The following is a 23559-nucleotide window of genomic DNA, read 5'->3' on the forward strand; positions in this document are numbered from 1 at the left end:
ATGTTAAATGGTTGGCATGAAGTTTAGAATGGCATTTTGTTATCATACGATTGAAATGGAGAGTGTGTGTAAAAAAGAGCAAGAAAGAAGAGGAGAGGGGAGGGAGAGAAGAGGAGAGGGGAGGGAGAGAAGTGGATAGGAGAGAAGGGGAGAGAAGAGGGGAGAGAGAGAAGAGAGAGAGAGAGAGAGAGAGAGAGAGAGAGAGAGAGAGAGAGAGGAGAGGGGGGAGAGAGAGAGAGAGAGAAGGAAATAGAGTGAGAGCAAGAGAGGAAAGAAACAGGGAGCCGTAGGATTTCACCTTTATTATATATGACTTCATTAATAATATCATAATGCAGCCCCATAGCCATTCCTACCCTATGTAGAGGTCCCTCTTTCTACAATACAGGATGCCGTGCCACCCCCACAGGGCATTGGCTTTCGCAGCTTGACTGCTCCATCCATTTACACCACAGAGAGCAGCTCGAGAGGCAGAGAGATGGTTCCAGATTGCCACTGATAGGGAATAATGAGAGCCCGGACAGAGCCAGTCAGCCACAAGATCTGTCGCTTCAGCTTCAAACCACTTTTACCCTTGTCATCACCGACGCTATCAGAGATCTGCAGCCTACGGTCCTTGGATATCACCCATCCACCAGATCACCACCATAAAAAGCATCCTGTCTCTCCATCTCTGTACTTGTCAAATACACACGTGCACACAAACACACACCCTGTCTCTCTCTCTCTCTCTCTCTCTCTCTCTCTCTCTCTCTCTCTCTCTCACATGCACGTACACATGCACACGCACACAGACACGCACACAGACACAGTGATACAGACACAGTGATCCACACACAAACACAGACTTCCACACACAGACACAGTGATCCACACACAAACACAGACTTCCACACACAGACACAGTTAGCCACACACAAACACGTATATGCACATGTGTCACACTACAACTTTGTCGTATTGAAATGATTTAACCCCTTTAAGCCATTACATTGACTCCCTGATTGAAGCTAGGATGCTAATGGATGTTCATGTTTTCCTAACTAGCCAATTACAAAGCATTCCTGGTAACAGAGCTCTGCAGCTTCAATTCCTTGAATTTAGAGCCCAGTCTTGTCCAGTCTTGTCCAGCACCTCATTAAGATGAGAGAAACGATGAGTCATGTCACAGAGTGTGTGCCATCAGTTGGTCATCATAGTAGCGATGGGGGATGTATAATCATCAGCATCCTCACATTTGTATAGCTGTGTGGCTGTACGGCTGTATGGCTGTATGGCTGTGTGGCTGTATGGCTGTGTGGCTGTGTGGCTGTGTGGCTTTATGACTGTATGGCTTTATGGCTTTATGACTGTATGGCTTTATGGTTGTATGGCTTTATGACTGTATGGCTTTATGGCTTTATGACTGTATGACTTTATGGCTGTATGGCTTTATGACTGTATGGCTTTATGGCTTTATGACTGTATGGCTTTATGGCTGTATGGCTTTATGACTGTATGGCTTTATGACTGTATGGCTGTATGGCTGTATGGCTTTATGACTGTATGGCTTTATGTGGGATCCACCCTCTCATATACATCCCTGTGGGTTGTGAATCAGCCATGCTGCTGTTTGCTAAGCACACACACACACACACATATACACACACACACACACACACACACACACACACACACACACACACACACACACACACACACACACACACACACACACACACACACACACACACACACGGTATCACAGCTATACAGTGATATGCACATCCCACATGGATCTGGGTATAACATACTGTAGAGAGAAAGATAGTAAAAGGAGCAGCATTAGTGCGGGAGCCTTTCCTCTCTTTACTAGAACTATACAACCCTGACTTTACAAAAGAGTTCAAACGTTCAAGGACGCTACAAGAAACAACACTTTTAAACTACTAAACTACCTCAAGTCTCAAGACATTAACATAAAAAGTCTGAGATGATTCAGCAAATCTGATGAGTCTATCCTCCGTGTTGGGTCATTGGTTCCTCCTCTCAGGGGAGGTAAGCGACGTGAAGGTCAAAGTGATATCCTTTTATTACAGAGGAGAGTCCTACAAGGGTTTTACCTCCTACATTTGGTCAAGTCTGACATGAAAATTCCAATGGGTGGAGAAGGGAGAGGATATTTGAGGTGACTTCACCTGTTGCAGATAGTAAATTAGCTAGTCAGTATTAGTGTTTCTTAAATTATTTTAAAAGGGAGGCTTCTGATATGAAATAATTTCCCCCACATATACGGATATAAATGTAGTGATTTAACCTGCTTTTAAATGGGCCAAATCTGGTCTCTGGGGATGGGAGTATCACACTTTAACCAACTAGACCATCAAAATCATTTGGTTCAACTGTGCACCACATTGTCATAGAAACTACACTTTGACATTTCTCTGGTTAGTTTGTTTTCATAGAAGGTTGAATCCTTAGCAACCTGCCCAGTGTTGAGAATATGTTGCTTGGTGTACTGTACAGTAGACCCACATAGCTACAGTACTGTAGCAGGTGTCAAAGCTGTGTGGCTAGAAAGCCTTGTTAGTGCGAAGGTCAAGTAAGGAGTTGAGGTGTTCATTAGGATTTTCTCTTATCTGCTATTGGCAGCATCACTTCAGAGTTTCATGTCATCCAACACACAATGTCCAATGAAATATTCACAACATGGATTCAACTATCCAGCATTACATTCCAAACCTTTCTACTAACCATACAAACACTTCCCAAATACAATTACACAACAAATACTCTCTGACACCAACATATGTGTACCTCAGTATTGTCTTTTCCTAGTGTTTGACAGGAGTAAAGAGGTGCTGTTGTGTCCCAGGTGGTTTGGGTTTGTTTCCCAGGAGGTTGGGGTGTGTGTTAAGGGATACTGACAGGGAAGGTGAGAGACAGCACCATATTTACTCTGAGCTAGGTGAGAGACAGCACCATATTTACTCTGAGCTAGGTGAGAGACAGCACCATATTTACTCTGAGCTAGGTGAGAGACAGCACCATATTTACATTGAGCTAGGTGAGAGAGAACTTAGGAAAGGAGGAGAAAGGAAGACCCAGCAAAACTAGGTAGGTGGGTGTGTCCGTCTGTCTGAAGTGTTCCGTTTTGCCATCTGTCTACTGAACTTTGAACCCAGTGTTATTTTGTGTGTATCAGCTTTTTGCTTCATCGTATCTTACACAGTACATTAGGTCAGTTCGCCAGCTGCAGTTAAAATGGGCTTATCAGCTGGTGTGTGTGTGTGTGTGTGTGTGTGTGTGATCGGGTTTCCCCTAGCGGGTATGTCTATACAGATGGACAGGTGTGAGATGCTAGCTTGCCTGTGCTACTGGAGGCAATGAGAGAGGGATGGAGAGGGGGATCTCCTCTCCTCCTTTCAGTTTTAAAGGAGGGATAATTAAGACCCACAACAGCCTGCGGTAATGAGCGGCATTTGGAGTTCGGCTGCTGTTTTTGCTTTTCTGTTTGGGGTGAGAGAGAAAGAGACTGTATCACTTTGTGACTGACAGACCTGGGATCAAACACCAAAATCATGGCAAATATACTCAACAAAAATATAAACGCAACATGTAACGTGTTTGTTCCATGTTTCATGGGCTTATTTCTCTCACATTTTGTGCACACATTTGTTTACATCCCTGTTAGTGAGCATTTCTCATTTGCTAAGATAATCCATCTACCTGACAGGAGTGGCATATCAAGAAGCTGATTAAACAGCATGATCATTACACAGGTGCACCTTGTGCTTGGGTCAATAAAAGGCCACTCTAAAATCTGCAGTTTTTTGTCACACAACATAATGCCACAGATGTCTCAATTGCATGAGGCAGCATGCAATTGGCATGCTGACTGCAGGTTTGTCCAACAGAGCTGTTGCCAGAGAATTTAATGTTAATTTCTCTACCATAAGCCGCCTCCAATGTCGTTTTAGAGAATTTAGCAGTACGTCAACTGGCGTCACAACCGCAGACCACATTTAACCACGCCAGCCCAGGTCCTCCATATCTGGCTTCTTCAACTGCGGGATCGTCTGAGACCAGCCACCCGGACAGCTGATGAAACTGTGGGTTTGTACAACCGAAGAATTTCTGCACAAACAGTCAGAAACCGTCTCAGGGAAGTTAATCTGCGTCCTCTTCATCATAACCATGGTCTTGACCTGACTGCAGTTCGGCGTCGTAACCGACTTCAGTGGGGAAATGCTCACCTTTAATGGCCACTGGCATGCTGGAGAAGTGTGCTCTTCACAGATGAATCCCGGTTTTAACTATATTGGGCAGATGGCAGACAGCATGTATGGCATCGTGTGGGTGAGCGGTTTGCTGATGTCAACGTTGTGAACAGAGTGCCCCATAGTGGTGGTGGGGTTATGGTATAAGCAGGCAAAAGCTATGGACAACGACCACAATTGCATTTTATCAATGGCAATTTGAATGCACAGATATACTATGATGAGATCCTGAGGCCCATTGTCGTGTCATTCATCCGCCGCCATCACCTCATGTTTCAGCATGATAATGCACAGTTGCAAGGATCTGTACACAATTCCTGGAAGGTGAAAATGTCCCAGTTCTTCCATGGCCTTCAAACTCACCAGACATGTCACCGATTGAGCATGTTAAGGATGCTCTGGATCGACGTGTCCGACAGTGTGTTCCAGTTCCCGCCAATATCCCGCAACTTTGCAATGCTATTTGAAGAGGAGTGGGAAAACATTCCATAGGCCACAATCAACAGCCTGATCAACTCTATGCGACAGAGATGTGTCTTGCTGCATGAGGCAAATGGTGGTCAGACCAGACACCCCTACTTTCTTTTAAGGTATCTGTGACCAACAGATGCATATCTGTATTCCCAGTCATGTGAAATCCATAGATTAGGGCATAATGAATTTATTTCAATTGACCGATTTCCTTTTATGAACTGTAACTCAGTTAGATCTTTGAAATTGTTGCATGTTGTGTTTATATTTGTGTTCAGTGTAGTTTAGCTGGGCTTGATTGATTTTGCCTGTTGGTCTGGAACCAAAAGAAAAGTCCCAGGAGTCAATGCTGACAAAACTAGCCTCCTCTCCACTAGCACTAATGCTAACAATACTAGTCTCCTCTCCACTAGCCATAATGCTAACAATACTAGTCTCCTCTCCACTAGCCCTAATGCTAACAATACTAGTCTCCTCTCCACTAGCCCTAATGCTAACAATACTAGTCTCCTCTCGACTAGCCCTAATGCTAACAATACTATTCCCCTCTCCACTAGCGCTAATGCTAACAATACTAGTCTCCTCTCCACTAGCCCTAATGCTAACAATACTAGTCTCCTCTCCACTAGCCCTAATGCTAACAATACTAGTCTCCTCTCCACTAGCCCTAATGCTAACAATACTAGTCTCCTCTTCACTAGCCCTAATGCTAACAAAAGTGGTTTTGTACTCAATAGCTTGTTAGCATTTTATTAAAGCAGCATGTAGCTGGCACACGTACATCCTCTGTGACATCCAACCCCTCCTACTGCTTTCCTCAATCATCCTGTTCCTCCTCTCCCAACCACCTCCTCTCCTTTGTTCACACTCATCCTTCTCTACCTCCGCTAATCACATCTCTCTTCTCTTAAACATCTCCCTCAGTTTCCATCACACTCATTTTCTTCTTTTCCCTCCCCCTCCCCCTGCCTCCTCTACCCTTTCTCCCATTCCCTTCCAACTAAAGGCTACAACTAACGTTACAATTCAAGATCTTGATCAGCTTGTCAAGTTCCTGAACGCCTGTGAAAGACTAGACCAGTCAGAATATGTAGAATCGCTGATACTCAAATGCGTCACAGGTCCAGGTTAAGCCTACTCCTAGACTCAAAAGCACTTTCAAAAGTGACTCTCCATTGGAAGTGTTTTTGAGTCCAGGAGTAGGTTTAACCTGAGCATGCGAAATAAAGGTCTGCGTCTTTCACAAGTGTGTGTGTGTGTGTGTGTGCGTCCCTTAGTGTTGCACGGTATACCGATAGTAGAACATGAAAAACGATTCCGTAATAGAACTTTTGTTACTTTCGGTACTTCTGTCAAGTCTGTCTATCAGCCCAGCAGATGTCTCCTTATAGTTCTAGAGCACCGTGCCTGTCAAGTCTGTCTATCAGCTGATGTCTCCTTATAGCTCTAGAGCAGCGTGCCTGTCAAGTCTGTCTATCAGCTGATGTCTCCTTATAGTTCTAGAGTACCGTGCCTGTCAAGTCTGTCTATCAGCTGATGTCTCCTTATAGCTCTAGAGCAGCGTGCCTGTCAAGTCTGTCTATCAGCTAATGTCTCCTTATAGCTCTAGAGCACCGTGCCTGTCAAGTCTGTCTATCAGCTGATGTCTCCTTATAGTTCTAGAGCACCGTGCCTGTCAAGTCTGTCTATCAGCCCAGCAGATGTCTCCTTATAGTTCTAGAGCACCGTGCCTGTCAAGTCTGTCTATCAGCTGATGTCTCCTTATAGTTCTAGAGCAGCGTGCCTGCTCCACTTCCTCATTGCTAGCTCTAGCCTGTTCTAAGTAACCACTGAACTAACTGGGCTGCATCACCACTTATGCTGAATAGAAGTTAACACACCTGAATAATGCAACACAGTAGAAATGTTGAAACTGCTAATTACTGTTCCCAAAACAATGTACAGGCTAGAACACTACAGTGCAAGAAGATACTGGTAGCTTCCAGCTTTGAAAGGATAACTTTCCTTGCTAACTTACAGCTGAAGCCAACACCAATTCACAACCCTGGTATTTCAAAATATTGCTGATTACAAAGCTAATTGTCACCAAAAATGTTACTCATTCACTTCGTTTACCCCGGCTCACAACTCCCCCAGTCAAGATCATCTTTGCTTCAGCCTAGAAAACTGACTTTGTGTGTGAATGACATCACGGGTCTTAAAGAGACAGCGCACACTTTTATAAAATAAGATATTGCTTCTTCTATACAAATGTTGTTGATCAGTACAATAAAATAAGTCAAAATTGGAAGGTAAACAGATTGTTTTTCATCTGTAGCCTCATGAAATCAACCAAAACAAGCTCAATAACTCAATGCATGCACACACTCCTATTGAATATGCCTTCACCTGTATTGTGAACAGACCTAGACTACATCTTGATTTACCCAATGATCAATAGAGATTTACCATTCAAATAAATTATTACCATTATGCTGTTATGTAGATTGGTTAAAAAAATGCAGTGAGTCATTAATGAATACATTCAAAAATCAAACATTTCAAATGATATTGAACACACAAGATCTGTCCGGATCAAGTGCCATTGATTTAGCTAATATGTTGTTTTTTGTTGTTGCATTGGTATGGTTTTGGTATCACTTTGGTATGAGGTATCGTGATGGTATTGAGTATTGTGATACTAAACCTGGCATTGAAGTAAAAATTCTGTGTGCATACGTGCCCACGTGCGTGTGTATGACATATATCTGGCAGTGTGTCTGTGTATCTATGCATCTGACATAAGCCAAAGCTGACCTGACGCAAATACAACAGCTTGCGCTATCGGAACCAGGGTCTCAGTGTGTGTCTCTGTGCATCTCCCCCTCTCAATAGGACTTAACACTGGCACCTCATCAATTTCCTGGCGCCGGTATCTTTTGGCCACAGTCGCTCACTTGGCTTGGCTAAAATATGGCTTACGTCTCCTAAACCTCCAATCCCTCGTAAATGTGCTGTAGATAAAGAAGAATCATGACCCAGTAATAGGTCTGTATAACAGGGGGAGCTGTACCGACTAGGGACCTGGAGGTCTGCTAACCCCATATGTCACACAGAGGAAAACCCCAAACAGATACTACAAACACTTTACTACATGTGATGTTCAGGCAGCTTCCATTTGAAGTTGGACCTTTTACATTTCACACTACATACTATTGGTCTGCGGGAAAGGGAACTACATTCACCAGGCCTCCCTAAAACTGACCCATAGTCACACATACTTTATTGGGTGTACATGCTAAAGTTTTCTCTCTTCCTAAGACTCACACACCTCCATGGTCGAGAGAGAGAGAGAGAGAGAGAGAGAGAGAGAGAGAGAGAGAGAGAGAGAGAGAGAGAGAGAGAGAGAGAGAGAGAGAGAGAGAGAGAGAGAGAGAGAGAGAGAGAGAGAGAGAGAGAGAGAGAGAGAGAGAGAGAGAGAGAGAGAGAGAGAGAGAGAGAGAGAGAGAGAGAGAGAGAGAGAGAGAGAGAGAGAGAGAGAGAGAGATATGATTTCCCATGGCGCCCTGTAGTTGCTTGTATCCTCAGTAGCTCTTTTATAGCTCAGGCTATTTTTGCCCATTTCTGTCCTCGGGGCAAGTGATGGCAGTGAGAGTGACGGTAGTGTATACAGAGACAGACAGAGACACACACACACACACACAGAGGGACGCTCAAAGACACACACACACACAGAGGGACGCTCAAAGACACACACACACACACACACACACACACACACACACACACACACACACACACACACACACACACACACACACACACACACACACACACACACACACACACACACACACACACAGGGAACTCAGGTCTACTGTATACAGCAGACTTGGCTGGCATGGTGGATTAGTAAGGCTTAGGAGAGAGAGAGAGAGAGAGAGAGAGAGAGAGAGAGAGGAGTATGCTTACGTTAACACTGCACAAGGCTGTGTGTGTGTGTCTCTATGTGTGTGTCTGTGTACAGTATTGATGCTTTCCATTTGTCTCTGTGTGTTTCTGTGTCTGTATCTCTGTATGTGTGCATTTCTTTGTCTCTGTGTGCGTCAATCTGTGTGCATCTCTGTATGTATGTACAGTTGAAGTTGGAAGTTTACATACACCTTAGCCAAATACATTTAAACTCCGTTTTTCACAATTCCTAACACTTAATCCTAGTACAAATTCCTTGTCTTAGGTCAGTTAGGATCACCACTTTATTTTAAGAATGTGAAATGTCAGAATAATAGTAGAGATAATTATTTATTTCAGCTTTTATTTCTTTCATCACATTCCCAGTGGTTCAGTAGTTTACATACACTCAATTAGTATTTGGTAGCATTGCCTTTAAATTGTTTATCTTGGGTCAAACGTTTCGGGCTTTGTGGGCTTTGTGATGGCCACTCCAACACCTTGATTTTGTTGTCCTTAAGCTATTTTGCCACAACTTTGGAAGTATGCTTGGGGTCATTGTCCATTTGAAAGACCCATTTGCGACCAAGCTTTAACTTCCTGACTGATGTCTTGAGATGTTGCTTCAATATATCCACATAATTTCCCTTCCTCCTGAGGCCATCTATTTTGTGAAGTGCACCAGTCCCTCCTGCAGCAAAGCACCCCCACAACATGATGCTGTCACCCCCGTGCTTCACGGGTGGGATGGTGTTCTTCGGCTTGCATGCCTCTCCCTTTTTCCTCCAAACATAACGATGGTCATCATGGGTAAACAGTTATATTTTTGTTTCATCAGACCAGAGGACATTTCTCCAAAAACTACAATCTTTATCCCTATGTGCAGTTGCAAACCGTAGTCTGGCTTTTTAAAGGCGGTTTTGGAGCAGTGACTTCTTCCTTGCTGAGTGGCCTTTCAGGTTATGTCGATATAGGACTCGTTTTACTGTGGATATAGATACTTTTGTACCTGTTTAATCCAGCATCTTCACAAGGTCCTTTGGTGTTGTTCTGGGATTGATTTGCACTTTTCGCACCAAAGAACGTTAATCTCTAGGAGACAGAACGCGTCTCCTTCCTGAGCGGTATGACGGCTGCGTGGTCCCATGGTGTTTATACTTCCGTACTATTGTTTGTACAGATGAACGTGGTACCTTCAGGCGTTTGGCAATTGCTCCCAAGGATGAACCAGACTTGTGGAGGTCTACAGCTTTCTTTCTGAGGTCTTGGCTGATTTCTTTTGATTTAACCATGATGTCAACCAAAGAGGCACTGACTTTGAAGGTAGGCCTTGAAATACATCCACAGGTACACCTCCAATTGACTCAAATGATGTCAATTAGCCTATGATTAGCTTCAAAAGCCATGACATCATTTTCTGGAATTTCCCAAGCTGTTTAAAGGCACAGTCAACTTAGTGTATGTAAACTTCTGACCCACTAGAATTGTGATACAGTGAATTATAAGTGAAATAATCTGTCTGTAAACAATTGTTGGAAAAATTACTTGTGTCATGCACAAAGTAGATGTCCTAACCGACTTGCCAAAACTATAGTTTGTTAACAAGAAATTTGTGGAGTGGCTGAAAAACAAGTTTTAATGACTCCAACCTAAGTGTATGTAAACTTCCGACTTCAACTGTAGATACCGATGAACTTACTGTATGTATGTATGTTGTGTGTGTGTGTGTGTGTGTGTGTGTGTGTGTGTGTGTGTGTGTGTGTGTGTGTGTGTGTGTGTGTGTGTGTGTGTGTGTGTGTGTGTGTGTGTGTGTGTGTGTGTGTGTGTATGTATGTATGTATGTATGTATGTATGTATGTATGTATGTGTTGTATGTATGTATGTGTGTGTGTATGTGTGTGTGTGTGTGTGTGTGTGTGTGTGTGTGTGTGTGTGTGTGTGTGTGTGTGTGTGTGTGTGTGTGTGTGTGTGTGTGTGTGTGTGTGTGTGTGTGTGTATGTATGTGTTGTGTGTTGTGTGAGCCAAAAGAAAGACATTCCTGTTCATATGCTAGCAGTGTGGGCTGAAGCAGGCTTACAGGGTGGGAGGCAGTGTGGGCACCAACCTGGAATAATAAGGAGACTACAGGAAACGCCATACAAAGCAAAGAAATAGAGGTGTGTGTGTGTGTGTGTGTCGAGCCAAAATAACACAGACAGTAAGCAGATCATTCAGGGCAGAGGAAACAGGTGGGGCTGTGTGTGTGTGTGTGTGTGTGTGTGTGTGTGTGTGTGTGTGTGTGTGTGTGTGTGTGTGTGTGTGTGTGTGTGTGTGTGTGTGTGTGTGTGTGTGTGTGTGTGTGTGTGTTTAGTATATAGGGCCGGGACGATACCAGTATTGCAATACTATCTTGGCAAGGAAACAAAACAAAGCGGATTTAACTTCTTTATGAAAACAAGCACCATTTTGTTGTCATCCAGAGTCACATTTTTATTTATTTTCCAAGGTATAGAACACAATATTTTCCATACGGCAGGTTTTTAAAAGGTTTTTAAAAGGTGTACCCAGCTAACCACAGGTGTACCCAGCTAACCACAGGTGTACCCAGCTAACCACAGGTGTACCCAGCTAACCACAGGTGTACCCAGCTAACCACAGGTGTACCCAGCTGACCACAGGTGTACCCAGCTAACCACAGGTGTACCCAGCTAACCACAGGTGTACCCAGCTGACCACAGGTGTACAGCCTTTCATTTATCCAGGATGAATAATGTCACATCTTATTGGTCCTGGAGACCTATTGGATAACAAACACAAACTTCCTCAGATAAATACATATTTATCTTTGATATGATGGCCAGATAGAAAAGTTGAATGTTGGATCATGAACCTAAATGTTGGATTCAGCTTCCCCATGATGGTGATGGTGTCTACTAGAAAGTATAATAAATGATATTATATGACTACAGCATATTCATTGTCTCTGTATGTTGGCACAGAGACATGTCTGTGAGGTTGTCCACCAGAGCAGGCTTTGGAAATGGCTTAGTGAATGTTGTAGCTCAGGTGTCAAGGTTCCTCTCCCTGGGTTATATAATATCATTCTGACAAGGGCCTTGGATGCTGACTGATGTGAGCAACAAGGCAGTCTCATACAGTAGTGTCTGCATCGCAGCAGTCTCATGCGTTACTGAGTGGACTATAAATATAATATAACAAAAATGATTTGAAATGAATAAACTGCATATTGTTATTCTAACACACCTGATTCAACTAGTCCACTAATCAGCGAGCCCTTGAGGTGTGTTAGTGCTGGGCTGGAACAAAAATAACAGGGAAGAAGTTTTAAAGTGTTGTGCAGGGCAGAAGCCACTTCAGAGACAGAATCAATGTATTTTATGCTTGATGAGAGCAAGAGTAAGTATTGTCAAACAGTAGAGGCAGAACAGTAGAGGCAGAACAGTAGAGGCAGAACAGTAGAGGCAGAACAGTAGAGGCAGAACAGTAGAGGCAGAACAGTAGAGGCAGAACAGCCAGAGATCCTTGAGAACAACATCTAAACTACTAAAGAACAGATTAGATTTGATTTGATCAGCTGATGGGTAGAAGAGAAATAAAAAGAGGGAGAAAGAGAGGGACAGAAAACAAAATGAAAGAGACCGTAAGAGAGAGAGAGGGACAGAGAGACAGAATCTAGGTTCCCATCCATTTGTCAAAAGATTTCCAAGCAAATATTCTAATATTCGGACAAAAAAAGGAATTATAATCCACCTGTATAACGTCATTTGTTTGATCAACATTTAGGAAAGGTTCCCGACAATGTTCTGTTTCCATCGGGCCTGTTTTCCCTTTTTTATCTGACATGTAAAGTTCTTTACTCAAATAAACATGGAAACAGAGAAATGAACAGAGATAATAACAGAAGAGAGAGAGAGAGAGAGGCTCATATTGAGGAAGGTTAAGGGACACCTCCTCTGACTGGGACAGGCTTCCTGATGCCCTTTAAATCCTTTTAGGAAGCAGAGATTACTTTTTCTACAGCACGCCTACACAGCAAGCAACACACACCACACACCAAACAAACACCAACACACACCACACACCAAACAAACACCAACACACACCACACACCAAACAAACACCAACACACACCACACACCAAACAAACACCAACACACACCACACACCAAACAAACACCAACACACACCACACACCAAACAAACACCAACACACACCACACACCAAACAAACACCAACACACACCACACACCAAACAAACACCAACACACACCACACACCAAACAAACACCAACACACACCACACACCAAACAAACACCAACACACACCACACACCAAACAAACACCAACACACACCACACGCCAAACAAACACCAACACACACCACACGCCAAACAAACACCAACACACACCACACGCCAAACAAACACCAACACACACCACACGCCAAACAAACACCAACACACACCACACGCCAAACAAACACCAACACACACCACACACCAAACAAACACCAACACACACCACACACCAAACAAACACCAACACACACCACACACCAAACAAACACCAACACACACCACACACCAAACAAACACCAACACACACCACACACCAAACAAACACCAACACACACCACACACCAAACAAACACCAACACACACCACACACCAAACAAACACCAACACACACCACACACCAAACAAACACCAACACACAGATAAATGCTCCTTCAGACTCAATGCAATGCATGCACCAATCCCCACACATACACACAACCCCCTAAACACACACACACACACACACACACACACACACACACACACACACACACACACACACACACACACACACACACACACACACACACACACACACACACACACACAGAGAAATAAACACAAACAAATACACAAACAGGCATGTCTGCTGACGAAGCAGAGAAAGGGGTGGATGAGTCAGTGTACTGAGGTAGGTAGACTGAGGCAGTAGCAGCCTCGTTCACATGGCCATCCAGCACCACGCTCTGTCCTAGACCAATGACTCACATCATCTATCTATTCCACTTCATCACGAAGGACTCAGGGCTCTACGTAGCTCTCCATCAATCACCACAAGTTCAGTTTCATGAAGCATCCTTGAATGGATTGGATCAGATTAGATGCGTGTCTCGTTGGGTTGAATTGAATTTCAGCTCAGTTAAAATCAGGTTTGGGATCGAAATTCAACATGTATAAATCAGGAAATTAGGACTTTTTCAATTAGTATGTTTTTCAGTGAACCTTTTCAATCCATGATCAAAATGTCCTATTCATTCTCCACTGAGTAAAGATGAATTTACATAGTCCCTGAAACATGGTGGTATTTCATCTCTGTCGGTTATACTCTGCACCTGGGTTGTGTTCATTAATGCACACTGTCACAAAGCGTTTTGCATTGGAAATGAAAATGAGCATTTCTTATTGGACAAGTCCAGCTAGTCCCACACTATTTCAGTCAGTTTTCTTCAGTTTGGTGCCTAATGAACAACACCCTGATTTTGAGCAAAACAAGTATTTTGGTTGCAGTGTTAAGACACACTGGTCCAGAGACACCTAATCTTTGGCTCATTAGGCCGTCTAAGAACATAATCACCTAGGATGCTGATCTCACCAACGTAATTACACATTTCCCCGAGCCTTGGACTTAATTCGAGGAATACGCTGCTCCTCATTACTGCCAAAGATGGGCCAGTACGACAACACAGAGATACATACCAGTCTATGATATTGGTAGCATTTTATATTGAGTTGACCTGTGTAGTCCAGAGGCCGTAACCTGAGGGCCTTTGCTCCTCTAGGAGCTAAAATTAGTAGGTAAAGTAAGTGCCACCTGTGTAGTAATGAGGTAATTACACTAGTAACAACCTTAGGGTACATAGTAGTACTATAGTAACTAGCTGTCTGAGCCAACACAAAGACACATGAGGATCTATGATGTGTGTTTTACCTCTATTTTAACTGTCTTTTGAAGTACTGTATGACATCACAGTGTATGTGTTTCTACATACAATAATGTTAAATAAACCTATACGTAAATGATGAACTCCATCAGAAAATGGAGAGCCTCTTCAGTGACGTTGTGTCATAATGGAGTGGCGGCCATCTTGTTGGGCGTGGTGGTGGAGTCATGGTTCTCACCATGTGACAAGGAGTTAGTCTGCTTAATCTCCTCGGAACACCTTAAATAGACCAGTAGCATGATTACTAAGGGAACGGGCCACGTGCTACGCCGTTAAACACTAAACTACAAACTAGCATAGTGAAGCTAGCATGTGAAGCTACACCAAACCTGCCATCGCGTGAGCTCAACTATACCTGCTTTCAACACTTTCACTGCTTTCACTCAAGGTTGAACAACTTACACTGTGAGTAGCTCCTAAGCCGAGCCAGACATGGCCGATAACAAATACAATCTAGTCACAGTTCAACCAAACTTGCTATTAGAATTGAGAAACCAACGCTACCCGTATTACACCCTATTGACCTGTCAACCAAAATATACAAAAGTTACACAGTAGACAAGCAATAAGTAGGCTACTGCTGTATTTTCCCATCAGAATACTGTTTGACAGCGAGCTTTGATTCTCCAAACTGAATGAAATTCTGTGCAGTTCTTCCATTAATATAATTTGATGACCCCATAAACCATCTGTTCTTGTGAACTGAGTGTAAGTGATGTATGTTAATTCAGCGTCAATGGGACACGCTAGTAATAACACTCTATAACCCCCAGGAAGATGAGAAATCAAAGAGTATTTGGTTCCTATGACCACACACACACACACACACACACACACACACACACACACACACACACACACACACACACACACACACGCCACTCTCTTAGATTACAGAGTCAAGTGGCAGCCTTTTGAAGTGTAAATGGTGCTCAGTAATGAGATGGCCATTTAAATGGCATTCATGTAGCCTTATTAACCTAGCCCCACAATGGCTTAGTTAGACTACAGGGCAGCTAGGAGGCTAGGGAAGGCTAAACGCATCAACCACAAACCACTCCCTCAAAGGTCAAACACGTGCAGCAGTCATGACAACCAAGACCGTGACCAACGTTCAGGTTCACTTATGGTAAGAGGGGTACCTTTAAACAGGGTGTCAATATTTGTGTCCTGATTACAATTGGAAGATATAAAAACCAAATTGACTGCAGACGTGGTTTTTATATAGCCAGTGAGTGACTGAACAACATGGAGTGTACAGAAGACTGTAGCCCTAACCCACCTACTGTAACAATGGAAACAGCTGAAATCCTTGTATGGTGTGTGTACCTTTCATCAGAACTGTTTCTATTTTAGCAGTAGTGAAACCTGTACTGGTCTTACCTCACCAAGATGAGGTGTGGGGTTGAAGCCACACAGGTTGCACACACTCTTCTTGCACTCAGTGCAGTTGCTGTAGTTAGGGGTGTCTGCTGATCCAACGTTCAGCTCCACCTTACACAGAGGGCAGTTTTCCTGGGCCCCCGAGCCTGGGGCCGGAGTAGGCGGCTCCCCCGCTTTCAGAGGCTCTGCGGGGGGCTCTGCTTCAATGGACTTCTGGTCCTTCAGCAGGGAGACGGCACGTTTGGGGGCCTTCTTGAAGGCAGGCGGGGTGTCAGGGCTGTCTGAGTCGGGGGGAGACCCGGGAGCGGAGAAGGGAGAGTCCGGTGGAGAACTGGGGGGAGAACCGGGGGCAGAGAAGGGGGAGTCTGGGGGAGAGCCGGCAGGAGAACCGGCAGGAGAATCGGCAGGAGAACCAGCTTTCTCATCCACAGAGTCCACAGAGTCGGTGGTCATGAGGTTGGTGGCCGAGCTCAAGATGGACGAGCCAAAGCCGAACATCTGGGAGGCAGCCGCCGGGGGCTTGGCTGTCTCGGTAAAACCACCGAACCCGCTGAACATCTTTCCCGTCACCGACTCTGCTGTTTTTTGGGGACCAGCAGCGGCTTTGGCCCGATCAGGTTTGGCTGATCCAGTGAACCCACCAAAGCCACTGAACATTGTTCCCGTGATGGACTCGGCCGCCTGGGAGGCAGCGGCTGGAGGCTTGGCCACGTCGGTGAGTCCCCCTAGGCTGATGCCCCCCAGGCCCCCGAAGAAGCTGGACTCCTGTTTACTTTTGGCCGGTGAGGGCTGGGGGCTGCCTTTCGGGGAAGATGGGCCGGGGGATTTCTGTTTGGGCGTGGTTGGAGGGGTTAAGCCTCTGTCGGAGATGCTCTGCTGCTTAATCAGTAGATTGGGCTTCTTGCCATCTTTTCCAGGGTCTTTCCTTGAGGGTGAAGGAGGGGCAGAGCCCTTGCCCATCATAGGAGGGTCATCCATACCACCCATAGCCCTCTGCATCTGGCAGTTGAGACACAGCCACTCTTTGCCCTGAAAAGATCCAAAACATGGTCAGACACACATACGACACACACATATACACACATGTACTGTATGGCCGGGACGGTACCAGTATCGCGATACTCATTAGTAACGTGGCAAGGAAACAAAACATGAAGCGGATTTAACTTCTTTAGGAAAACAGCCCTAATGTTGGAAACAAATACCATTATGTTGCCATCCAGAGTCACATTTATTTATTTTCCAAGTTATAGCACACAATATTTTATATAGAGCAGGTTTTTAAAGGACCAAACAGTATGTTCTGCTTTGTATTTTTATTTTTGCCATGAAAACAATATTGTGATATCACAGCCCAATATCACAGCCCTAATACAGGTACACACACACACACACACACACACACACACACACACACACACACACACACACACACACACACACACACACACACACACACACACACACACACACACACACACACACAATCCTTTCCATTAACTGAAACATCCCAGTAATTCAGAGAAAAAACTACTTCATTAGTCAATTTCAATAACATGCATGATTCTCTTTTCACACTGTAAATTGTTTTTCGCTCGGTTCATGAGGGATTTAAAAGCAAATTGAATGATTTATACTAATTACGTGTTGCAGTAACGGGAGCTGTATTTGCAGATCGTGGCAATTTGCAGAACCACCATTAAATGTACTACTCGACAAGGCTGCATTACAAATGGAATATTTCTCTAATTTGAGGCAAAAATCCTATCATCACAAACCATTTTATTTGTTTTATTTGAGATGTTTATTGGTCGATTCATTCTTGAAATACAAGAAAAGTACTCTGATGAAAGTAGATGCCTTTCATGGTTAGTTAGAAATGGGAAACTACTGTATTGATGCATCTGTAACACTTTATAAATATATCATTAGATAATCATACTGATTTCCTACACGATATATACTGTATGTTTGTTCTAAAGATGGAGTTTCGTCACATATCCTGACAACTAGCTTAGCTACAGTGCAATGTTTTTGTTCCCTATACAGGACATGGCCTTGGTTACCATTGTCTACAACAAGAAACCCTACAAAAGAGGACAATATTGACATGGTTATTATCAGTATCTTGCATAGAACAACACTCACATTTCCGTTCCCTCTTTGTGATTACCATGCTCAATAATTCTACCCCCAGAAAAAGAGATGCTAAATATGATCACTTTGTGATTCTGCTGTTTTATCTGATAACGTGTGCAAAGATATACTTTTTTGAGGGGCACTGATGACCAAATCTTTGAATTCATTATTTGCATTGTATTTTCTGTATATCTATCTATAATAAATACCTTATATAGATAAGTATCAGATCACCTGCCCCCCTCAGTGTCAACAGGCATGATGCCCCGGGGGTGTATGGCTCGTGTGGTTGGTTACTGAAATCCGCCAGTGGCCAGCGGTTGGAGGCTTCCTGTGCCCATGACATGAGTCACCTTGATAGCTTCCCCACTGTCCATATGGCCCCTCTGTTCCTCAAGCTGTGTGACGTTAATATGAGGGGCATTTCCAGAGCTAGGCCTGACTGCATGGGCATCTCTGGAATGCTAAATGCTCAAAGGCTAATGCTAAAAAGGCTAATGCTAAAAAGGCTCATGCTAAAAATGCTAATGCTTAAAAACTATCGCTCGGCTTCTTTAGATATCAGACTTAACTGTTGGTTTTTATTGATTCACCTTTTTTATGTATATTTTGTACTGTAATGGTGTACTGTGCTTCTCTTGTGAAGTTGAAATGTCATTTAGACATGCTGGGTGAATTTTGTACTAATAAACAGAAACCGAAAACTGAAACTAATTCAAGGCATGCGTTGGTTGTTGTATCTATGCAACGACACTGGCAGTAGACATTTAATTGAATGAAGTGTCTGATACATCTGAGACAGAATGTGATGCGAAAAAACACCATATAATAGACCTCAGTCAGTACAGACTGAGAGAGATAGAGAGGAACAGCGACAAAGGAAGTGTGGGAAAATTGAAATACGGGGGAGAGAGAGAGAAAGGGTAGTATAAATATATACCAGAGAACAGGAGAAAGAGAGAGAGGAAGAAAGCAAGCTAGAGAGAGAGGGCCTTCTCTTACCTCTGAGTCTGGGGGGCTGAATCCACATAGGCTGCACACCTGGTTCTTACACATGGTACAGTTGCTGTAGTTGGGCGGCTCCTTGGAGCCCACGTTGAGCTGGGTACTCTTGCACAGCGGACACAGTCCACCTCCAGGTGGTTTACCAGGGCCTTGTGGACCAGGGGGACCCCCAGCTTTAGCTGGCCCGCTTGGCTGTGCACCGGGGCCAGGGGGTCCTTGCTGCCCAGGGGGCCCTTGACCGGGGCCAGGGGGTCTAGGTCCTTGCTGCCCAGGGGGGCCTTGACCAGGTGGTCTGGGCCCTTGCTGCCCAGGGGGCCCTTGTCCAGAGACAGGGGGTCTGGGTCCTTGCTGCCCAGGGGGCCCTTGTCCAGAGACAGGGGGTCTGGGTCCTTGCTGGCCAGGGGGTCCTTGACCAGGGGGTCTGGGCCCTTGCTGACCGGGGGGTCCTTGACCAGGGGGTCTGGGCCCTTGCTGCCCGGGGGGTCTGGGCCCTTGTCCGGGGCCAGGGGTTCTGGGCCCTTGCTGCCCAGGGGGTCCTTGACCAGTGGGTCTGGGCCCTTGCTGCCCAGGGGGTCTGGGCCCTTGCTGCCCAGGGGGTCTGGGCCCTTGTCCAGGGCCAGGGGGTCTTGGCCCCCCCTGCTGGGGGCCCTTGCTGCCCGGCCCTGGGGGCCCACCTTGGGGCTTCTCTCCAGGCTTCTCTTCCTTGTCAAACAGGCCAAATGAGGGCATGTTGACCCCGGAGCCCATGGAGGTGACCTCGGAGGACATGGAGGACATTCCAGAGGACACCTGGGACGTCATGGACGAGACAGCGTTAAGCGGGTTGGCCCCACTCAGGAAGCTGGAGCCAAACATGCCTGTTTTCTTCTCCGGGTCCTTAGGCTCCTGCCTGAATCGGGACTCTAAGAGGCTGAGGGACGAGGGACTGCGGCCAGGGGCCGGCCTGCCAGTGGGGCCCTCTCCAAACGCGTCTACGGTGCGACTCTTGCTAAGCCGACCAGAGTGTCCAACTCCTGGCTGCTGGGGCCGCTGCTGAACATCTGCCTCCGAGGGCCTGAGAGAGAGAGTGCGAGAAAGAAAGAAACAAAGAAATAAAGAAACGAACAAAGAAGAGTCATTTGGCAGTACAAATGGAAATAGATGGTGTGTATGAATTTCAATACTCTGTGACTTCCTTTCTTTCCCTCCTTTCCTTAATCTGTACTGATGTGACAGAGCTGGATAAGTGAAAGCAAATTGCCATAGGCTTCCACCATATTGTTGCATTTTCAGATCAGTGAAGAGGAAGGAGAGGAGACAAGGAGGGGAAGCTACTTTACACTATCAAATGGCTGATATTTGCCGGTTGCCAAACTTAGAGATGAGACTGATTAAACACTCATGATCACCATCGCCGCAGAAGAGCTCCTAAATACATCATTCAACACACATACAGACACATATGTATTCAAAATAAACAGATCTTCCAAACAACCAAATCATTAAGAATGATAATCGTTATATGACAACTCATCACTCAAATTCTACAGACATCTCAACAATCTGGTTTGATGTGTTGTAATAACATAGCCTACGTAACTACAAGGCCTACATGAGATGTGGCTTTTGGGGGTATTGCGCAATACTGTAGGCTAAATGCTCAATGATGAAATGCACTTAAGCCTCTGCCCGACACAACAAGCTAACCTTTCACCCCAAAGCCATTGGACATAGGCCTATCATCAGCACAGTGAGCACAAAGCAAGCATTGCACCAGCCCTAGGCTAGTGCTGATGGGAAGGTGAATCACGCTGAATGACATCTACAGTTGAGAGATCATGGAGATATAGGAGAGTGAGAGACAGCTCAATGGGGTAAGATGAGATGGCCTTATTAGATGGAGCTGAGAGGCGGGATAGACAGCCTCGACTGAGATTGAACCTGTCACGTAGATGATAGATAGATCAATGCCGAGCACAAAATAAGATCAAACGGTTCAGGTTTGAAACAGTGAAGCATCATTGTGAATTTGAACTGCAGGTAAAGCATGACTTACAGAGAAAAATAGCTTGCCATTTGAGGCCAACAGACCATAAGCTAATTGGTGTTTAAAAGGAAAACTCCACCCAAAAACTATCTTTTGGTATTTGTTTCATTAGTCCATTGTTGACATAGTCCCAACATGTTTTGCTTGTCAGAAATCAAGTTTTCAAGTTATGTAACTTTCAAAATACAGAAATCATCCCTGTATGATGTATTTTGCATCATGTGATGCAAAACGCAGCATAATATGATGCAAAATACATCATATGTGGATGATTTCTGTATTTTGAAAGTTACATATCTTGAAAAAACTTGATTGCTGACAAGCAAAACATTTTGGCACTATGTCAACAATGGACTAATGAAACAAATACCAAAAGATCGTTTTTAGGTGGAGTATTCCTTTAAGTGCCCAAAACAGCCCGCCAGTTCTGCCATTGGCAACTGTTGGTTTCAGCACCATGGAAAGCAACTAGCTCACAGACAGACCGCTCATCCACTTGGCTAATGCGCTTCCTTCCACAAGATGTTCGATATCTTTCCATTTCCAAAATGAAATTCAAAACCCACTTTCAAGAAGCAATAAGGGGGAATCAATGACTGTGATGACATTTGCGATCGCTGTTCTATATATAGTCACATTAATATGTATGTATCCCCTCCCCCTATTCTGGCTTGGGTAATAATAACTGTTCTCACCAACAGAGCGAATTAGTGATAAGGAATTTGTGATAACGTGTATCGTGTGCCAATGTATATTTTAATGATATACTGAGGGAATTGTTGGTCAATAGGGGACACACAAGCAATCCCATTCAACACCATTGATGGCTTGTTATTTACACAGCCAGCGTCGGCCTGAATATCGACTCTTGACATATATTTGCAATAGAAGCTGCGTAAATACGATTAGGCTATGATATAGATATATAATTGACAACATTGGAACGGTTATATACAATGTTGGCACCGTGAGTGGAGAGACTATTTGTTTGGTGTGATAGCGTCCTTCGTGGGGAAAAATACAGTGGCTTGACAGAGTAATTTTTACCCAGGAGGCATTTCGATTCTTTACAAACGCTGGTGTCTTACCACCGATTTTACAGAGGCTATTCCTTCGATAATGGTACAATTAAACGATTTACGCAGTAATTCGCATGCAAATAATTGTTACAAGAGATTATTTCAGTATCATACCATTTAGTGCATTCTAATATTTGATCTGATGCGGTATTGTGAACGAACTGACAAATTGTCCAGCATTTTATTAGATGCTTTAATTTAATAAATTAAGCGAATTAACAATTTAGGGTAAAAACAGGATTGGTCTTATGCCTATCAATGCTTCAAGACTATCTTTGTAAATGTCAATAACAACAACCAACTATCCCATTTTTGAATGGTATCATCTATTCCCATGGTAAATGTGAATGGGTGTGAACATGCATTCTCCTTTCCTGTGCATTCATAGTGATACACGGCTGACAAGCTGCAGTGCTCTGCCAAATCAAAACACGGCATAAACACACGCCTTTCCTTCTCTTTCATGAGTAGGCCCGTTAAATGACGGGGTACAGAGAGGAGTGGACATTTTAAAGTGCACAAAAATGCCAGTAAAATCCTGCCTTCGAGCGGGCGCGCCCCCGGGCTTGTTGGCTTGCGCCCTTGACATAGCCGCGGCGAGTTGCTTCCTGTCGTCCTCGCTGAGTTGGCTCAGGTCCACCTGTGCCCCCGTGGAGGTCCGAATGAAGCCTCCTTTCCCGTCCGGTGCGAGCCCCTCCGGTAATCCAGCAAGCACCCCTTCGCCGCCTTCGAGGCTCGCTTCGTTCCCCATGATGGCCCTCCCGCCGCCCCCCGTTTCGATTTCGACGCGACGCTCTGCGTTTTTAGCTCCAAAGAACGTGGTGAAAAGCGGTGAAAACGACCCCCCTCGACTCTGCGTGCATCTCAAATTATTTCTCCATCTTTACATCGCCCTCTCCCTCGTTCTCTCAGTTCTGTGTTGATATCGCGCATCTCTTCAGTCGATGGACGACGGTTTTCCTTGTGGGTCTGTTTTCAGTTCTATCCTACTACACCACATCCTCTCCCTCTCTCCCTGCGCTCTCAAACGCGCATGTTCCGCTTCTGACAGGTGACAGAAGACTTCACTGAAGGAATATGTAGGCTTTAAAGGGATCAACGTTAACCGTTAAAAACATAACGTGTAGGCTACAGAAGAGCTCTTGTTAGTTTAAAGGGGCAAGTGTATTTTCCTTTACTCATTTGTAACCTGAACGACAATGACACGACCTAAGTTGCTGACTATTGATTTCTGTAATACATGATGTCCTTGTGACATTTTGGCTAT

The 23559-nt window shown here is 44.5% G+C and overlaps 1 protein-coding gene across 5 annotated transcripts in view; it reads right to left on the reverse strand.

Annotated features, from left to right (window-relative positions):
* The window catches only part of LOC106597326 (protein piccolo), a 74318-nt gene that overhangs the window by 45011 nt on the left and 5748 nt on the right, over nt 1–23559 (reverse strand). For all 5 annotated transcript variants that reach the window (XM_045722240.1, XM_045722238.1, XM_045722237.1 and 2 more), the window contains exons 2-3: nt 19185–20241; nt 16044–17072 (exon numbers count right to left, since the gene is read on the reverse strand). In XM_045722240.1, coding sequence (XP_045578196.1) covers nt 16044–17072; nt 19185–20042 — 1887 coding nt within the window. In that variant the 5' untranslated portion in view covers nt 20043–20241. The remainder of the gene's footprint in view (nt 1–16043; nt 17073–19184; nt 20242–23559) is intronic.

Source organism: Salmo salar, chromosome ssa07 (assembly GCF_905237065.1).
Source record: "Salmo salar chromosome ssa07, Ssal_v3.1, whole genome shotgun sequence".
Classification (NCBI taxonomy): domain Eukaryota; kingdom Metazoa; phylum Chordata; class Actinopteri; order Salmoniformes; family Salmonidae; genus Salmo; species Salmo salar.